This window comes from Manacus candei, unplaced genomic scaffold, assembly GCF_025592945.1.
Source record: "Manacus candei isolate 608988 ecotype Guabito, Panama unplaced genomic scaffold, ASM2559294v1 h1tg000017l, whole genome shotgun sequence".
Taxonomy (NCBI): domain Eukaryota; kingdom Metazoa; phylum Chordata; class Aves; order Passeriformes; family Pipridae; genus Manacus; species Manacus candei.
This window is the reverse complement of record NW_026138065.1, coordinates 19,149,986-19,165,083: the sequence shown is the minus strand read 5'-3', so window position 1 is coordinate 19,165,083 and position 15,098 is coordinate 19,149,986. Positions and strand designations below refer to the sequence as shown.

Genomic DNA, 15,098 nt, shown 5'->3' with positions numbered 1-15,098 from the left:
TTGGGCAGTAGCAGAGTGCTGTAAATTAGGATCACAGCACACAAAGCCTTTTGTCTGGTAGACAAATGGAACAACTAGTGGGACATACTTAAACATCTCTGCCCTTTAGTTTCAGACTGCAGAGGAGTAGTTTACCTAAATTCTGCGATGTTAATCTACACTTGCTGTAAATGACCCTGAATGCATACTCAAAGACTCATTTCAAGCTGTTTACATAAGAAGCATCCTTTCACGTAACATTTTCAGATTGTGAAGGTTTAGTATTTATACAGTCTCTACAGATTTGTTGATTTCAAACAATCATTAATATATTAGGAAAGCATTAAATGTTTATTAGAATGCTTTTTTTCTTTTGGCTTATCTAATTTAAAATAAAAGCCTAAAGACAACTTAGACTTAAAACATATCAAGAGAAACTGGCTCATCATTATATCACAGTCTAGGATTCATCTCAGTCTGCTTACACTGTGCAGTTACAAACTCCTCCTTTAAATTAGCCTTTTGTTCCCATTACCTCATGGAATTATTCTCTTGCACTCTCCATAAGCCATAGTGTACAATTGTCTGTAACTTGAGAATAACAAAAATATGAAAAATCTGGTTATTTGATCTTTCCATTCCAGGATAGCTTGCACTACTTGCAGCTAATGCAGATTCTGCCTGGTAGAGTGAAAGCAGCACTACAGCCGCAATAGAGGCTCACTGCTGTTTGTGCATCAGTGGCCCTTACTCCACCTTAATTAGGAAAAACTCAGCAATGAGGTACCGCAGAAGTTGGCAAATCTCACTATGATATATAAAGATTATAGCAGCAGCTTGTGTAGACAGGTAAACTGTTTGATCGGTATTCTTCAATTTAAAAAATCCAGTCATACACTGCAATTCACAACTTAAATACCAAACGGAATCATTTAATGGCATAGCGGAGATCAAGTCCCGCAGTTTGTGAATCCATGCGTTTACACCAGGATCTCTTCCACAGCACAGAGCTGCCTCCGCAGTCAGTCCCAGCAAGTGATTCTTTCCTGCTCGGGGATCAGGCTCCAGTTGGGCGAAGGCTTGTCAGTCGCCAGCCAGTCAAAGTCATCCACCAGGTTCCAGTTGTTACTGTCTCTGTCCAGCCCGGACGACTCGAAATCCTTCTCGATACCCGGGTAGCTCCAGTAGTAGGGGGCGAAGGAGACCTCAGAGCAGCCCTCGATGACGGCCCGACTGGTCACCTGCACGTAGAAGCGGCAGCCGCGGGTGCGGTGTGTGCGGAGCTGCTGGCAGGCCAGCGTCAGCAGACAGTCGCTGCAGCCGTCCACCAGCACGGAGGTAGACACGGGCCCGCAGAGCACGGTGCAGCCACGGCAGTCGCGCACCCGCAGCGTGTTGGGGTTGCCGCGGAGCCGCACCCGGCAGCCGCGCAGCTCCGACAACAGCACGTCCCGCTGCCGCAGCTCCGCGGGGCCGAGCTCCAGCTCCGCGTCCTGGGCGCCGCTGAACCCGCACAGCGGCTCCCCGCCCGCCTCCCCCTCGGCCAGGCCGGGCCCGGGCGCGGCGGGGGCCGGCGGGGCGGGCTCGGCGAGGCGCGGGGCGCTGCCCGGGGCCGCTTCTTTCTTGAGGGCACGGAAGGCGAATTTCTTCTTGGGCTGCAGCTGCTGCCTCCGCGCCGCCAAGTCCCCCTGCAGCCGCGCAACGGCCTCCTGCCCCTGCCGCACCTCGTAGGGCGCGAGGAACCGCACGCTGCCCGTCAGCAGCTTCTGCAGCGCCTGCAGGCGGCCGGCCGCCTCCTCCAGCGCCCCCGCCGCCAGCAGCCCCTCCACGGCCTCCCGCTCCCGGGCGAAGGCGGCCAGGAAGAACTCGCTCTGCTCCTCCTTCACCACCTGCGCCTCCTTCTTCTGCCGCTGCCGCTCCACGCCCTGCTGCCGCTCGGCTTCCCGGCGCTGCAGCCGCTCCGGCAGCACCACGGCGGCGGAGCCCGCGGCCACCTCGGGCTGCAACGAAACCCCAGCGCCCGCCGCCTCTCCCGGCGCCGCCATCTTGCCCGCTCCCCTCCCCTGCGGTCACTAAGCCACGCGCCGATTGGCTACCGGCAGCCCCGGCTGCGTCGCCGCCGCCGATTGGCGGGCCGGGGGGCTCGCGGCGGGAGAGGGCGGGAGGGCCAGGGGGAGGGGTCTCCCGCGGTCTTAAAGGGGCCGCCGCCTCTCCGCGGGATGGGGTGAGTGTTCGTGGCAGGTGCTGCGCGCCGTGGGTTATCCCGCTTCCCAAATTAGCGCCCGGGATATAAATAACGCCATGCCCCGCTCCCTGCCGTGCGAGCGCGTAACTGCCTGCTTCTTCCCGCCCTTCTGCTGCCTTCCCCCCGGCCGCCTCCTCCCCCCCGCCGCTCTCAGGCCGCGCCCGCGATGGGGAGCGGGGCCGGCCCTGGGCTCGGAGCTCCCGCGGGCGGGGGGCGCGGGGAAGGGGCGGCTCGGAGCAGGGGCGGGCGGGAGGCGGCAGGGCCCAGCTCAGCGCTCCACCTGCTGCCCTGGGCCGCCCCTGTGCCCTGGAGGCGTCGGGCGGTCCCGGCCCCTGCCCGGGCGGGGTCCCTGGGCAGCTTCACAGGGCCAGCGCCTTCGGGGGGGTTGCGTGAACGCAGTGTGTTGTTAATAGGCCTTCCCTGTTGTTCCCCCCTCTCGCAGGGAAGGGGCTGTAGAAAAGGCTGCTAATCCTTGCAGGTAACTGCAAAGGTGCTGCCGGGTGCATCGTTTCCTTCTTAGCGGCTTGTTTGTTTTCTGGAGTGTTTTGTTTCAGAAGAGGGTTCAGTTCTTGAGGGGGAAGGTGGGAGCAAATGCCTATGGATTACTGTGCTCTCTAGGGAGGACTGTGTGAGTAATCCACAGAGGCCTATATGGAAACACAGGAAGGAAGACTCTGAGTGCCTTTTATAATTGGTAGATGTATTTTAAGTAAATTTGCAGCAGGGACCAGAAATGAAGTACACCTGGCTACAAAGTAAAAACAGTGACCATCACTCTGCCGTATTCATTTGAGAACTGCTCTTCTATTTACTGGAACGTTAACTTTTGCAAAGAAAGTTAACGCAAAGCACTCTTTTTTAAACATATGAAAAAAAAATTTAACTCCTGTCCATTTCTACAAATAGCATCTCCCTTCCCTGGTCATTTCAAAGTTAAAAATTAACATAAGACCTAAAACTATCAATTGAAACAAAAAGGTGGTAAACCTAAAGTAGATAATCTGAATTTCAGTTACTGTCCTCTGTTTGGTAATAGCATGAGTTTTTTGCTTAATGTTCTTGTTTGGAAGTATAGGTTGTTATGCCCTTTAAGGTTAGCATTTGGAGGTAGCCTTAGCTTGAAAGTAGACATTTTCTGTTTCCTGAGAAATGTGGCTAAACACAATACTGTTAGAGTGTATGGAGTACCTGAACCTTATATGTGATAGTGTCAGCCCAGTTAGGATGACTGAAGAAAACCAGTGAAATGCCTTTAATCCTTTCAATGCATGAAGGACTTGCCCTAAAATAGAGAATATTCCTTCCTTAACATTGTTAAAATATAAAATAAGGAGATTGAAAGGAATTGTTGTGTAACAGTAGCACTTTGGAGCAGGTTGGACGGGCAGTAGGATGGGTAACTTTGTGGCTGATGCACTACAGCTCTTACAACATTACACCTGTCACAACACTGCAATGTTAATGGGTCCAGAATTTTGCTTAACTTGCAGAAGGGGAGTGCTCAATCATGAAAAAGGAGGGGTATCTTGAAATATTGTTGCTTGATTTTTTTTTTTTTCCTACCAATGTGTTTATATGAAACTTTTAGTAAGTCTTGGGCATTTTTTCTAATGAAGTCATATCTGCTCCTGCAGTAATTGCAGCAATATTCCATTAGACAGGCATATGGTGCAATTAATTCACTGTAATAAAAAAAATAATTCCTTATTTCCACGGTGTTTTGTCAGAAAGATGTGTAAGTTTCTTTTTACCTAACAGGCTTTTTTTGCCTCTATGCTCCCATGAGACTAGGTAATACAGGTGGTAACAGTGATGTGCTTATCCCATAGAATATTATTATGGAATTATTATTATTATCCCATATAATTAATTTTATTATTTACTCCATAAATAAGAATATTGACAGAAAAAGACTTTTGCTGTTTCTCACTATGCATGAATGCTCCTGGAATACGGCTTTGGTATTGTTACACGGATGTGACCCAGTAGATGAAATGCAGCGGGTAAGACAACTTTATATATGGGGAGATTGCAAGCAAACACTGGTGTACACAGCACAAAATAAATGTTAAGTATTTTATGCTGTAGTATAATAACTTCTTATTTTACTTGGGCACTTAGAAAGCTAGGCATTCTAAATTGGTCTTTTTATAGGTGATTGGAGGATTAATGAGGACCAGATCCCCTTGTAAATAGGAGCTTCTGGGAGCGACTGGAATCTTTTCACCTTACTAATGTGCACAAAAAAACCCAGACATAAAAAGGTGAAACATATGACCATAATGAAAAATTAAAAAGGGAGCAGTAACATTCTTCCAACTGCTTCATCTTGATTTTCCAAAATTACTTTCCACACTTACAATTTGAGGTTTTGGTATAATTGATATTGGCATGTATATATCTTTATATATTTTTTTGTGGTCATACAAAGACTCAGTTTTCTTCCTGACTTTGCTAGCAGTAACTTCTATGTTTTCAGGCTGCATAGTGTGCTCCATTAAAAGCCATAGGGAACAGAAGCCATAGGGAACACTTTCCCAAAGAGTAACTATGTGAATAAGATGTAAGCCTTGTAGCTCAGGCTTGGACTCATTTGGGTAAGCTGCAACAAGCAGTTTGGCTGTTTGAGGATATTAGATAAAAGTAAGGTACAAAATTCTCTGTGTCATACTTTTTTCCTATTTTTTTGTCCCCTCTTGTGCCTCTCTGGTTTGCAAGTATATAGTAGTCATTTCAGTAAGGCTTTTTGCCATTGTTTGGACTGTACAGTGTCATTTGTTTTATGTGAAGTTGCAGGTTGTACTTGCTTACTTTGATTTAGCGCTGTGAAACTCCAAAACGTAAGCTCCATTATGTGTGCTTCCATGTTTAAATCTGTGTCCCATGGTTGTCACTCTTGACTACTATCTACCTGAAATATTTCATACTGATTCAATACAGCTCAACAGTATTAACTTATGGCTTTTTCAAGTGAGATGTATTGTGTAGTTCAGGTGAAGGTTCAAGATCTTGTCTTGTTCCATCATTATTTTAAGAAAAGTGGGGAGTAAAAGCAAGACCCGCAAAGGCAACTGGGTGTCTGACCTCATAATAATGGATTTTTACACCTGAAGTTCCTGAGCTTGTAAAAGTCCGGAATCCCATAGTTGTGGTGTGATCTTGAGATGTGGATTTGGACTCTCTCAAGCAGAGGATGTCAGTAGAGTTATTCCTTATCTGTATGTATTCCCAGCGGGGACAACTTTATTCCAAAGTGTGTAACGCATGTGTGTTGCACCGTTACACACACAGAAAATGCTATTTTGTCTTTTAGCTGTGTTTTCAAGAAAAGCAGCAGGCTCTGTGCCTTGCATGGAGCTCTTATCTGATAGATGCGATCTCTGCCTGTTAGATTGAGTTTCTGCAGAAGAGATTAGCAGGGTAAAGCAATTACTTCTGGCTACAAAGTAGGTACTTCAGTGGCTTGCACAACCACGGTATTCTACTGATGGTTTTAGTAAGGGCGCTTTGAACTTCTCTGGCACTGTGATCAGGCATTAAAGATGTAAGCCATATTATGATTCATTTAAGATACTAGGCTGCACATTTTTCACGGTGGAATAGGGCTTCATTAAAAGTGAATGTTGAGTCACTGTATCTCTGTTCTTTTGGAAAAAAAAAATAAATTCCTTTAACGTTACGTTTGGCATACTGGTTGTTTCTTAAAAAGCTTTTGTTTGCACACAAATTTTGTGCTTTATATATTTGGCCATGTGGAAAGGCAAGACAATGTAAAATACGTGTGTTTTTAAATCACTAATTAGAGAGAGCCAAAACTATAAAACTTATTTGGTGCAACTTAATTGCTGTGAGTAATGCAAAAGCTTTGAAATGTAATCCTTGGGAATGCTTAAGATACTAATTATATTCCGACCAATCAAGGTGCACTTGTTTTGAAACTAGTCTGAGCTGGTCCCTTCTGAGAACCTGGTATTTCCAATGCCAAAGGTAGAGAAACAGTAATTTATACATAAATGAGTTATCCTTCAAAACCAGGGACAGACTTCAAAGCATAATATTTTATGACAACAGGCACTTCCAGATGAACAAAGCAAGGCCCAAATATGCTAAACACAAAAGCTCGGGAGCAGAAAATCACTTAGGTTTGGTCCAGGCCTAGCTGCTGACTGATATTTAGAATCCTAACTTGCTAATTGACTGTACTTAAATTCTGAAGACCTAGTATGTAAGCTACAGATGCTGTTTTATGGACTCTCCTTTTGAGGCAATTCTATTAGTTATAGAGTTTTTAAGAGATTTTTTTCATGCCTCACTTTACACTTCAGATGCTTTTACAATTATTTCTTTTTAATGCATTTCAAAAAACTAAGATTATTGGAGTAAGCAGTTCAATGTACCACTGAGGTTCAACAGCATATCAAAATTTTCCATTTGGAAATTGTGAATCTTGATTGCAAACATATTCCATTTCTTTTTCTAAATAATTTAAGTAGAATTAACTTCAAGTCATTGTATTCAAGTTTTTCTATTAATTCTTCTGTAGTATATTCCTTAATGGATAAAACTAAACTTGTATTCTTTTGTCATTTATTCATCTTACAAAAAAGTCTGTCAGCTATCATTTTGAATGAGGGAATCCCTCCTCCTATTATTAGAATTTGTTCTTCAGTCTAAATCTGAGCATAAATTCCAGTCATATTGATACACTTTCTAGTGATTATACAAAGACTACTTTTACATCAGTTTTCATTTGTATCCAAACCTTAGCCAGTTGTGGTTTCATTGTAGGGACTCAGAAATGTCCAAGTAAAACTATTCTGTCTCAAAAACTGTGACTTAGGTGGTGCTTTATTCATAATGCCCCTTCTGTTCCTCCGTTTTGTCTTGTCCTTATACAAGTATAGTTTAGCATGTTTGCGTTTCTGTCATGAACACAAATGTTTTTTGGCTCTTCCACTGTGTTTCTGTATCCCTGTAATGCCTCGTATCATGTTTTAGGTATCCCTTTTTTTGCTTAGATTCCGTTATTATTTATTTGATTTTTAATTTTTTTTTCTACATCATCTACAATACCTCAGTTGTATCAGGAATGGTTCTTTTGTTACTTTCATTGCCTGGGTGCTGTTTTTAATAACTACTAGTTTTAATTATAAAAAACCCCCAACCAACCAACCAACCTTGTGCCCATCTATTCATTAACATACTCCTTCGTATTTCAGTATCCTTACCTTTTTTTTTCATCATTCATCTATCCTAGCCAAAGTAACTATGAATATTATAGAAGGTTCTCCCAATTTCTGCCATCATTTTTAGTTCAAATTCTTCTAAAAATTTTGGTGGCGTTAGTTGTGGAAGATTATTTCTCCAGGTAAAGATCTCTCTCTAGAGGTGAGTTTTTTTTTTCCTGATACTTTTTAATGGCTGAATATCTTAAGATTATTCTAACTTGGAAGTGAAAGCTATTAATCTTTCAAGCTTAACTCTCCTTTTTAAGGTATTCTAAGCTGAAAAAAATGAGACTCTATTTAAATAACCTAGAGCATGATATAGTTATTCTTGATCTGTTCCAGTAATAATTTTGAATTGCCATTTGTTTCAACAGGAGCTCCAGTCACCATATATTCTCTCATTTTACTTAATTGTCTTCCATATGTCAGATCCCCATTTCAAAGAAGCACAGTTCTCCAAAATCTGTTCTTTAGATTCATCACAGAACAGCCCTGTTGGCCTTCACCCAATCTCCAGTCACAGAAACCTGTCTGTCTTCTGGTGTTGGTGTACATCTCTTGTTCTGAGGTTCATTCTTTGTTACCTCGTCTTACTACTTACATATTAAACAATCACCCCTTAAGATACCTATTGGTTACATCTGTCTTTGGTAGGATGATTGATACTGGAGTCATACAGCTTTACAAGTTACATCATGAAATTGTGGCCCAGGTTTTGTAAGTACTGTTTTGTGTTTGCAAGGCATGGTATCAAGCTGAACATCTTAACGTTTAGATAATTGTTACTGGTGAGTCATCAAAATGTTGGTGGCAATTGTTCAAAATTTGCTACAGATGTTGAACTTAATTTTTCATGTGGATTGTTACATTTATATTCCAAGTTAAAATCCTTCATGCCACTGTATTTGGGTGCCCTACTTTTCAAGTGTGACCTCTGCATCTCTATTGCTTGTACCCTTTAATGATGACCTATTTGTTCCTGTGCCTTCAAGCTTAGAGTTATTTATTCTTATCTAAGTTAGTAATTAATAAAGCAGTATGTAGATAGATAAATGGTGTGACTGGTGATGAGCTGACACAAGACACATGTTAAGGGATGGAGAGATAAAGAAACACGGGAGGAACAAGTGCCATCAATAGAGGTGAAACACTCGGTCTGAGGAAGCAAGGCTGCAGTGGAGTAAATGGTGTTCTTTTCTGTCCAATATACCTCAGAAAGGATGCAGCAAGTATGCACGCAAGAATCTTTGGGATAACTGTGGAATTAATTCCTCTAATGTCCTAGCTTAGTTCTTAAATTCTTCATTATGAATCTACTGCTGCTTAATCTTCTTTTGGGGTACTAATTTATGATTGCACAAGAACTGGAATGTGTGTGATGCAGACCTGGAAAAATGGGCTGAATAACAATAAAGTGACTTGATCTAGGAGAAACTTGGAGACAGAATGAATGAGAGTGTTCTGTACCCCCTTATTTACTCCCTCTCAATATCTAAGTGTAGTTTTCACTTCTTCACACTCTATCACTTCAGGGTGATGTATCTCAGATCGCTCCAAATGTCATTTGGTGTCTTTATACACCTATGAGAGTGGTATTTGCCAAATGGCATGGTCACAGTTTGACAGCTGATGTCAAAATACAGCCAAATAGTAAGTTGTGTGACGGGTGCACATGACGTTCCTGGTAGCTGCTATTAGACCAACGTCTGTCTTCTAAAGATTTCTCTTACTCCTTTTGACACTGGTCTTGCCTTTCTTCTCATGTTTATTTCCCCTTACTCCTTATGAAGCTGCTACAGGAAAACGAATTCATGTGATTGTGGAAGTTATTGAGAGAGCAACTGATTGTGCATTATATGTAATTGGAGAATAGGACTCTGGTTGAAGATGACAGTTCTGAGCAGATAACCTTGGGGCAGAAGAATTCTGACGTATAAGGGTCTCTTCTATTAATGCAGTGAGGCAGTTAAGAAGAGGGGCAATCTCTTGGGGCAATGACACCCAGTTCAGAAACACCAAATGATCCTCTTAAAGTGTGGTATCTCACTCCAAAAAGAGTATTTCTTTACAAACACAGTCTGGAAAAATCTGTAGTACATCAGAAAGGGATAAAATTAGAGCTGATGACTGTATTCAGACCTTTTAGTATTAAAGGTGACATTAAGTGCATATTGCAATATGACTGATAAAGTTACATCCATCTCTTTCTACCTAAGCCAATTTTGTATCTGAACAGATATAGCAAATACAGAAACACATGCAAGTTTACTTTATAGACTGTACAGTGTGTTCTGGTTTGGTTTTGTCCACTCAGGGGCAATGTAAAGGGTTTCCATTCTTTCCATTCACTGACTTGTGTGGATCTGGAGAAATCTGGTTGCTGTAGGGTGCTTTATTGTATAGATGATGTTAGCTCTCCTTCCCTTTTTGTACTGTACCTGTTTAGTAACATTATTGTCAATGCTGCTTTGAAGCATCATTCAACCAAAGTAAGTGTAAACTATGGTACCATCATGGAAAATTTATGTAAGATTCGTTTGTGTTTCTTATGATAAGAGAACGTATTCAAAATCATTTGTCCTCCTTTCTCCAGTTCCTTCTTTGTATCGTATTGCCTACTTCCTGTTGTGGTTTCTGCAGGACTGGGAGAATAATAATAATAACATACTGATCGGATGTTCTGCCAAAGTCCCTTCCTGTAAATCAGATCAGAAGAATGCTTGTGGTGTCCCTCCAGCTCACAAATTCTCACTTGAGCAATATTTCTAAAGCCAGTGATGCTGAGTAGGCTTGAATTCAGGGCAGAGTTTGACCCCTTGAAACACATTTGCTGAAGTTAGGGATCTTGAAGTTTGGCTTTTTTGATTTTTCTAATGCTGGTGTCAGGAGTATAGGCTTACAGCTCTTAGAGAGTTCTTTGACATGGGGTGTTTCCATCCATATTGTTGGCTATTTGTGTCCTTGCTGTATTTGCGAAAAGGGAAGTCAATACACTGGCTGATGGACTGGGCACTACCATGTATGTGTTCCGAATGTCTGGGCTGCATAAAGGATCTGTTGGACTCGTGCTAAGACTTGTTTGCTTGGCCCAACCCTTCCATTTAGGGAGTGATTTGTAACTTCGCCTCAGTTTGCTACTGTGGGCATGCATATAAACAAGATTACTTAAAAATATAATATAACCAGATTCAATTTGAAAAACTACTGAGGTGCTGAGTTTTGTTTTTGGTTTTTTATTTTTAATATAAGAAATTTGGCCAACTTCTTTAAGAAGGTCTACTTAGCACCCCGCCCATAACCATTTTCATATAGTTGTATTTAAAAACTAAAAACCGTGTTTTCTTTGAGCTGTAAAGCTAATAAAGAAGGATGTGCTACTAAATAAAGTCTTCAAATCCTTGTCTCTAAGGAGTATCAACAAAGTTACTCAGGAATAAAATAGAAAAGTTCTTCGGAATTATAACTACTAGCAGAAAAAGTGTCTTAAAGACATTTTTTTTGTTGTTTTAAAAGCATTACTGTACATATCTCTGCACACTAAGAATCTTCAATCAGGATTTTTCTTTAATAAACCAGGCTTCTCTGAATTATCTGAATAAATAATTATTTTTAGAATTATTTAAAGGATTTTAATGAATGAAGTGAATAGTTTCAATTGAATTAGTTTTCTATAACCAAAAACCTTTGAAAAAAATTATCAATGCTTTTAGATGAAGTAAACTGTTCAACAGCATCAATGAACTCTCAGTGCTATAAACTCTGACTTCAAATTAACATTTTTAGGTTACCTAAAACTTTTTTTTAAGGAGTTGAAATTAATGTAATTTGTTTCCAGCAAGGCTGGTGAGAATGTAGCTAAAAATACTCAAAATATTGCAGCTTGTAAGGGGATCAAATCTTATCTTTTTCAAGGTGACCTTGCGTTTATTTTTCTGGGGATCCCCCACCCTTGCATTTATTTTTCTGTGGATCTACCTGCACACCAACGTGTAGGGGTTTACAGCTTTAATATGAAGAAAGTCAACCAACTTGTTTAATTTAATGTTCATTTTAATAGGAGAAAAAACTTTATTTCACTTTCCTGTAATCCCAAACACCCCCCAACTTTTAACCCAAAGCCAGCAGCTAAGGCTAGGTCGCCAGACCTACGGCTTTCTCAAAAACAAAAAAAAAAAAAAAAAAGAGGAGCTAAACTTTTTAAAGGGCCTGTCTGTAAAAACGCGGAGCGAGGATCGCGCTGGAGCCGGGGACTCATCATGCCAGGGCGGCGGTGCGTGTGCCCGGGCGCCGGTCTGCGGCAGTGTCCCGGCGGAGCTGCGCCGTGCCGGGCCCCGCCGGCGCGGTGCTGGGGCCGGGGCTGTCGCCGGTGCGGGTGCGGAGCGGAGCCGAGCGGTGCCGCGCTCTCCTCCCGCTCGCTTTCTCTTTCCCCCTCTCTCGCTCGCTCCCTCTCCCGCTCGCTCTCCCCCCTCCCTCCCTCGCTCTCTCGCTCTCCCTCTCTCTCTCCTACACTGCCAGCCCCTGATGTGATGGCGAAGAAACCCCGTTGACAAGGCACTGCTTTTTCATGACGGTGAGTTTCCCTTTGAGTGTATTATAATTTTGTGATAAAAATTTCAAGGAAAAAAAAAACACACAACCTCCTTCCTCCCTTCCTTCGGGGAGGGAAAAGAGAGGGGGGAAATCTATCTCCAGACAGACAGAAAAGAAAGAGGAGCAAATTAACAACCAGGAGTTGCCAAAACCAGGATATTAGGTTTCAGCCCAGAGAGCTATTGGCTCTGGGGCTATGTATATAAATATATATCTAGAGAGAGAGCGAGCGAGAGGGGAGACGAGGAGGAAGAAGAGGGATATTTTGTGGGTGGCTGTTGTTTGGGCAGATGTGGATTCACATGGAAATGAACTATATATATTATTTTTTTTTTCCGCGAGGCTGGTGGTGGTGACTGCTGAGGGCACTTAAAAAAAAGTTGTTTCTTAAAATATAGGCGGCGGGGGGGGGTTGAAGGGAGAGATAAGGTTTCAGGTCCAGGCTGATAGCTGCAGAGAGGGGAGAGGTTTGGGGTGGTTTTTTTTTTTTTTCTTGCTGATGCCATGCAAATTCAGGAGAGGAGGGAAGAAAAATCTCTTTTAATGACTCATTGATTGAGCCGGTTTAAAATTAGTTGTTGTTGTTGTCTTTTTTTTTTTTTTATTTTCCGCCCCCTTGATGGCCATCAAGAGAGGAATGGAAAGAGGAGAGGAGGGAGAGTGTGTGTGTGTGTGTATGTGTGAGTGTGAGAGAGAGAGTGAGAGGGAGAGAGGGGGATAGAGAGAGTATGTGAGGGAGAAAGAAAAATAATCTTTTCAAATCTCCTCCCTCTTTTTTTTCCCCCCTCGTTTCTTTGCTTTTCTCTAAAGCTCTGTGGTCTGTGAAACACTCTTTTCTTCCTCCTCGTCGGGAAAATGGAGACACTTCGTCTCTCTCCTGGCTGTGCAGCTGGGAAGGATTTTTCTTTTCTTTTTTCCTTTTTCACTCACGGCTCGATTTTTTCCTTTACCCCGTCCACTCGCCACCACCCTAATCTTGTCTTTTCTTTGAGCTTGTGTCTCAGATTTGTACCTTCTGGGGATTTATTTTTCAGTCGTTTCCTCGTTTTCGGTGTCGCCATTAGATTTGATTTGATTTGTTTGGTTCTTTATTTGCAATTTCCTCCGAATCTCTCCGTGCCTCCTGCTTTTAACCGAGGAATGGAAACGGTGCCGCTTTTTGTGGGTGCGCGAAATGCTCGGGCGGTAGGTTTGGGCTAATGCGCTTTTTTTCGCCTTTTCGGGACTAAGTTTTCCGATGTGCCTTGCATTTTTATTTTTTTTTTTTAATTATCGTTTTCCTTTTGGAGAGACAATATTTAACTGTAATGCCTCTTTAAAACACAACAATAAAGCGTCTCTTTCTGGAGTGACCCGTTTGGCTTCGCTGTAGAGGGGATGTGAATCCGATCCTTTGTGCTGCTGGGATTATTTTCCGTAAAAGAAACAATGTTTTATAAATAATTTTTTAATTTGTGCCTTAAAACAGTAGTCGGTCGTGGAGGCGGTTTCCTGAAATGCTCACTGTTCACATTCATTGATTTATGGGCGGGATTCAGTGTGTCAATTGTATTTTGCTTTTGGTATTAATTGCAAAATTCAGTTACAGATGATGGTAGAAAGCAGATGTAGAGGTATTACAAAAACCGGGCAAAATCGAGCGACGTATAGAGGGCACGTTTATATTTACTCAGAGCTGTTCCTAATCACTGTGGGGAGGAAGGAGATATGGAGGCCTTTGCTTTTCCCCATTCTCTCTGCTCCTCGCTCCTTTCCTCCTCGGGGCTCGGCAGCGCGGGATGGGAGAAGGATTGAAGGAGAGAGGGGAGAGCGGCTCCGGAGGCGGCCCGGGCTCGCCGGGCAGCGCATGCGGCGCATTCCCGGGTGCGAGTGGGAGCGGAGGAGTGTGGGGAAGATGGCGCTGCCTGGCTCCCTGCCAGCGTTTGTTGCGCAGTTTCACCCGCTCTCCTCCCCCACGGGCGCCATTTTAAGGTCCTTTCTGCTCTCGCCGCGCCGTGTGGGGCGGTGCCGTCGCGCCCCGCTCGGGCCGTGTTTCTGTGTCTGTCTGGGAAGCGTTACTGTCGTGGGCTTTGGGAGCCTCTCCCCCCAATCCTAAATGCCTTCCTTCCCTCCCTGTACCCACCCCCTTCTTTCTTAGTCCTGTGTCACTGACTTAGGGGGGTTAAACAAGCTTGGTTCACGGGGGCCCGTGCTCCCAGCCGAAAGCCCGTCAACATCCCTTAAAAGCTTGTTTTCTTACCTCTGAAATACGTGTTTCGTGACATTCAAAGTATAGGAAGGAAAAAAGATTTCAAAGAGCCTCTTTTGAACGATGACCAGAAAAATAAAACATGACATTAAAAAAAAATGCATTTCTTTAAAGAAATGCACTAGGGCATTTGGTCGAGGTAATCTTTGAAAAGCCTTCGGTTCCCTTAAAAGTGCTCGCAGAAATACCAGGGCAGGGAACTTATTGTTGGGGTGTAGGGAACTCATTTTGTTGCTGTTACTGTCTTGGTAATTTTTTTTTGGTGTGGGGACACACTAGCATTTTTTCAAATTTTTATCACTCCTATATATCTCACAGGAAGCGGTGCTTTTTGCAAATTTCTCGATTTAGCAACTCTACCTTAATATACTTTTAAAGTGTTGGCTTGGTGCTGTTTTTAGGGGGAGTGTTGAAAATAGCTTGTTTAAAATTAAAACCACCTTTCGTTTGTTTTACATTTCTGTATAATCTGCGCAGTGCTCGTGAGGCTTGAGTTTAATAGGAACAACATCTGTACTCAGGAAGAGCAAGTATGCTGCCAGACCAACTCATGCTGTGCCCACTAAGGAGTGTGGAGTGCTTGTTTAGTTCTTCAGTTTATGTTTTTTGACACATCAGAGGAAGGCTTCCCTATGCTCTTTGTTCATTCCTGAAGGACGTGAGAGATTTTTTTAAATTGTGGATTAATTTTATGGGTGTTTAAATTCTTTGCCTGTTGGCATTGAAGGGTTTTAAACATTTCTGTGAAATACATGCATTCGTTGCTTGGAATATACTAAAAGAAGTGTGTGTATATAAATTGTTTTTC

The 15,098-nt window shown here is 43.0% G+C and overlaps 2 protein-coding genes across 4 annotated transcripts in view; one reads left to right on the top strand and one right to left on the bottom strand.

Moving 5' to 3' along the window:
* Positions 1–311: 311 nt before the first annotated feature.
* Positions 312–2,122, bottom strand: TBCC (tubulin folding cofactor C). Its single transcript, XM_051783173.1, has one exon. The coding sequence runs from the start codon at positions 2,022–2,024 to the stop codon at positions 1,002–1,004; it is 1,023 nt and encodes a 340-aa protein (XP_051639133.1). The 5' UTR covers positions 2,025–2,122; the 3' UTR covers positions 312–1,001.
* Positions 2,123–2,166: 44 nt separating this feature from the next.
* Positions 2,167–15,098, top strand: part of BICRAL (BICRA like chromatin remodeling complex associated protein) — a 47,251-nt gene continuing 34,319 nt past the window's right edge. The window contains exon 1 of one of the 3 annotated variants that reach the window (XM_051783124.1): positions 2,167–2,203. The gene's annotated coding sequence lies outside the window, so the exon portion shown is untranslated. The other 2 variants (XM_051783119.1, XM_051783121.1) reach the window with 2 other exon arrangements.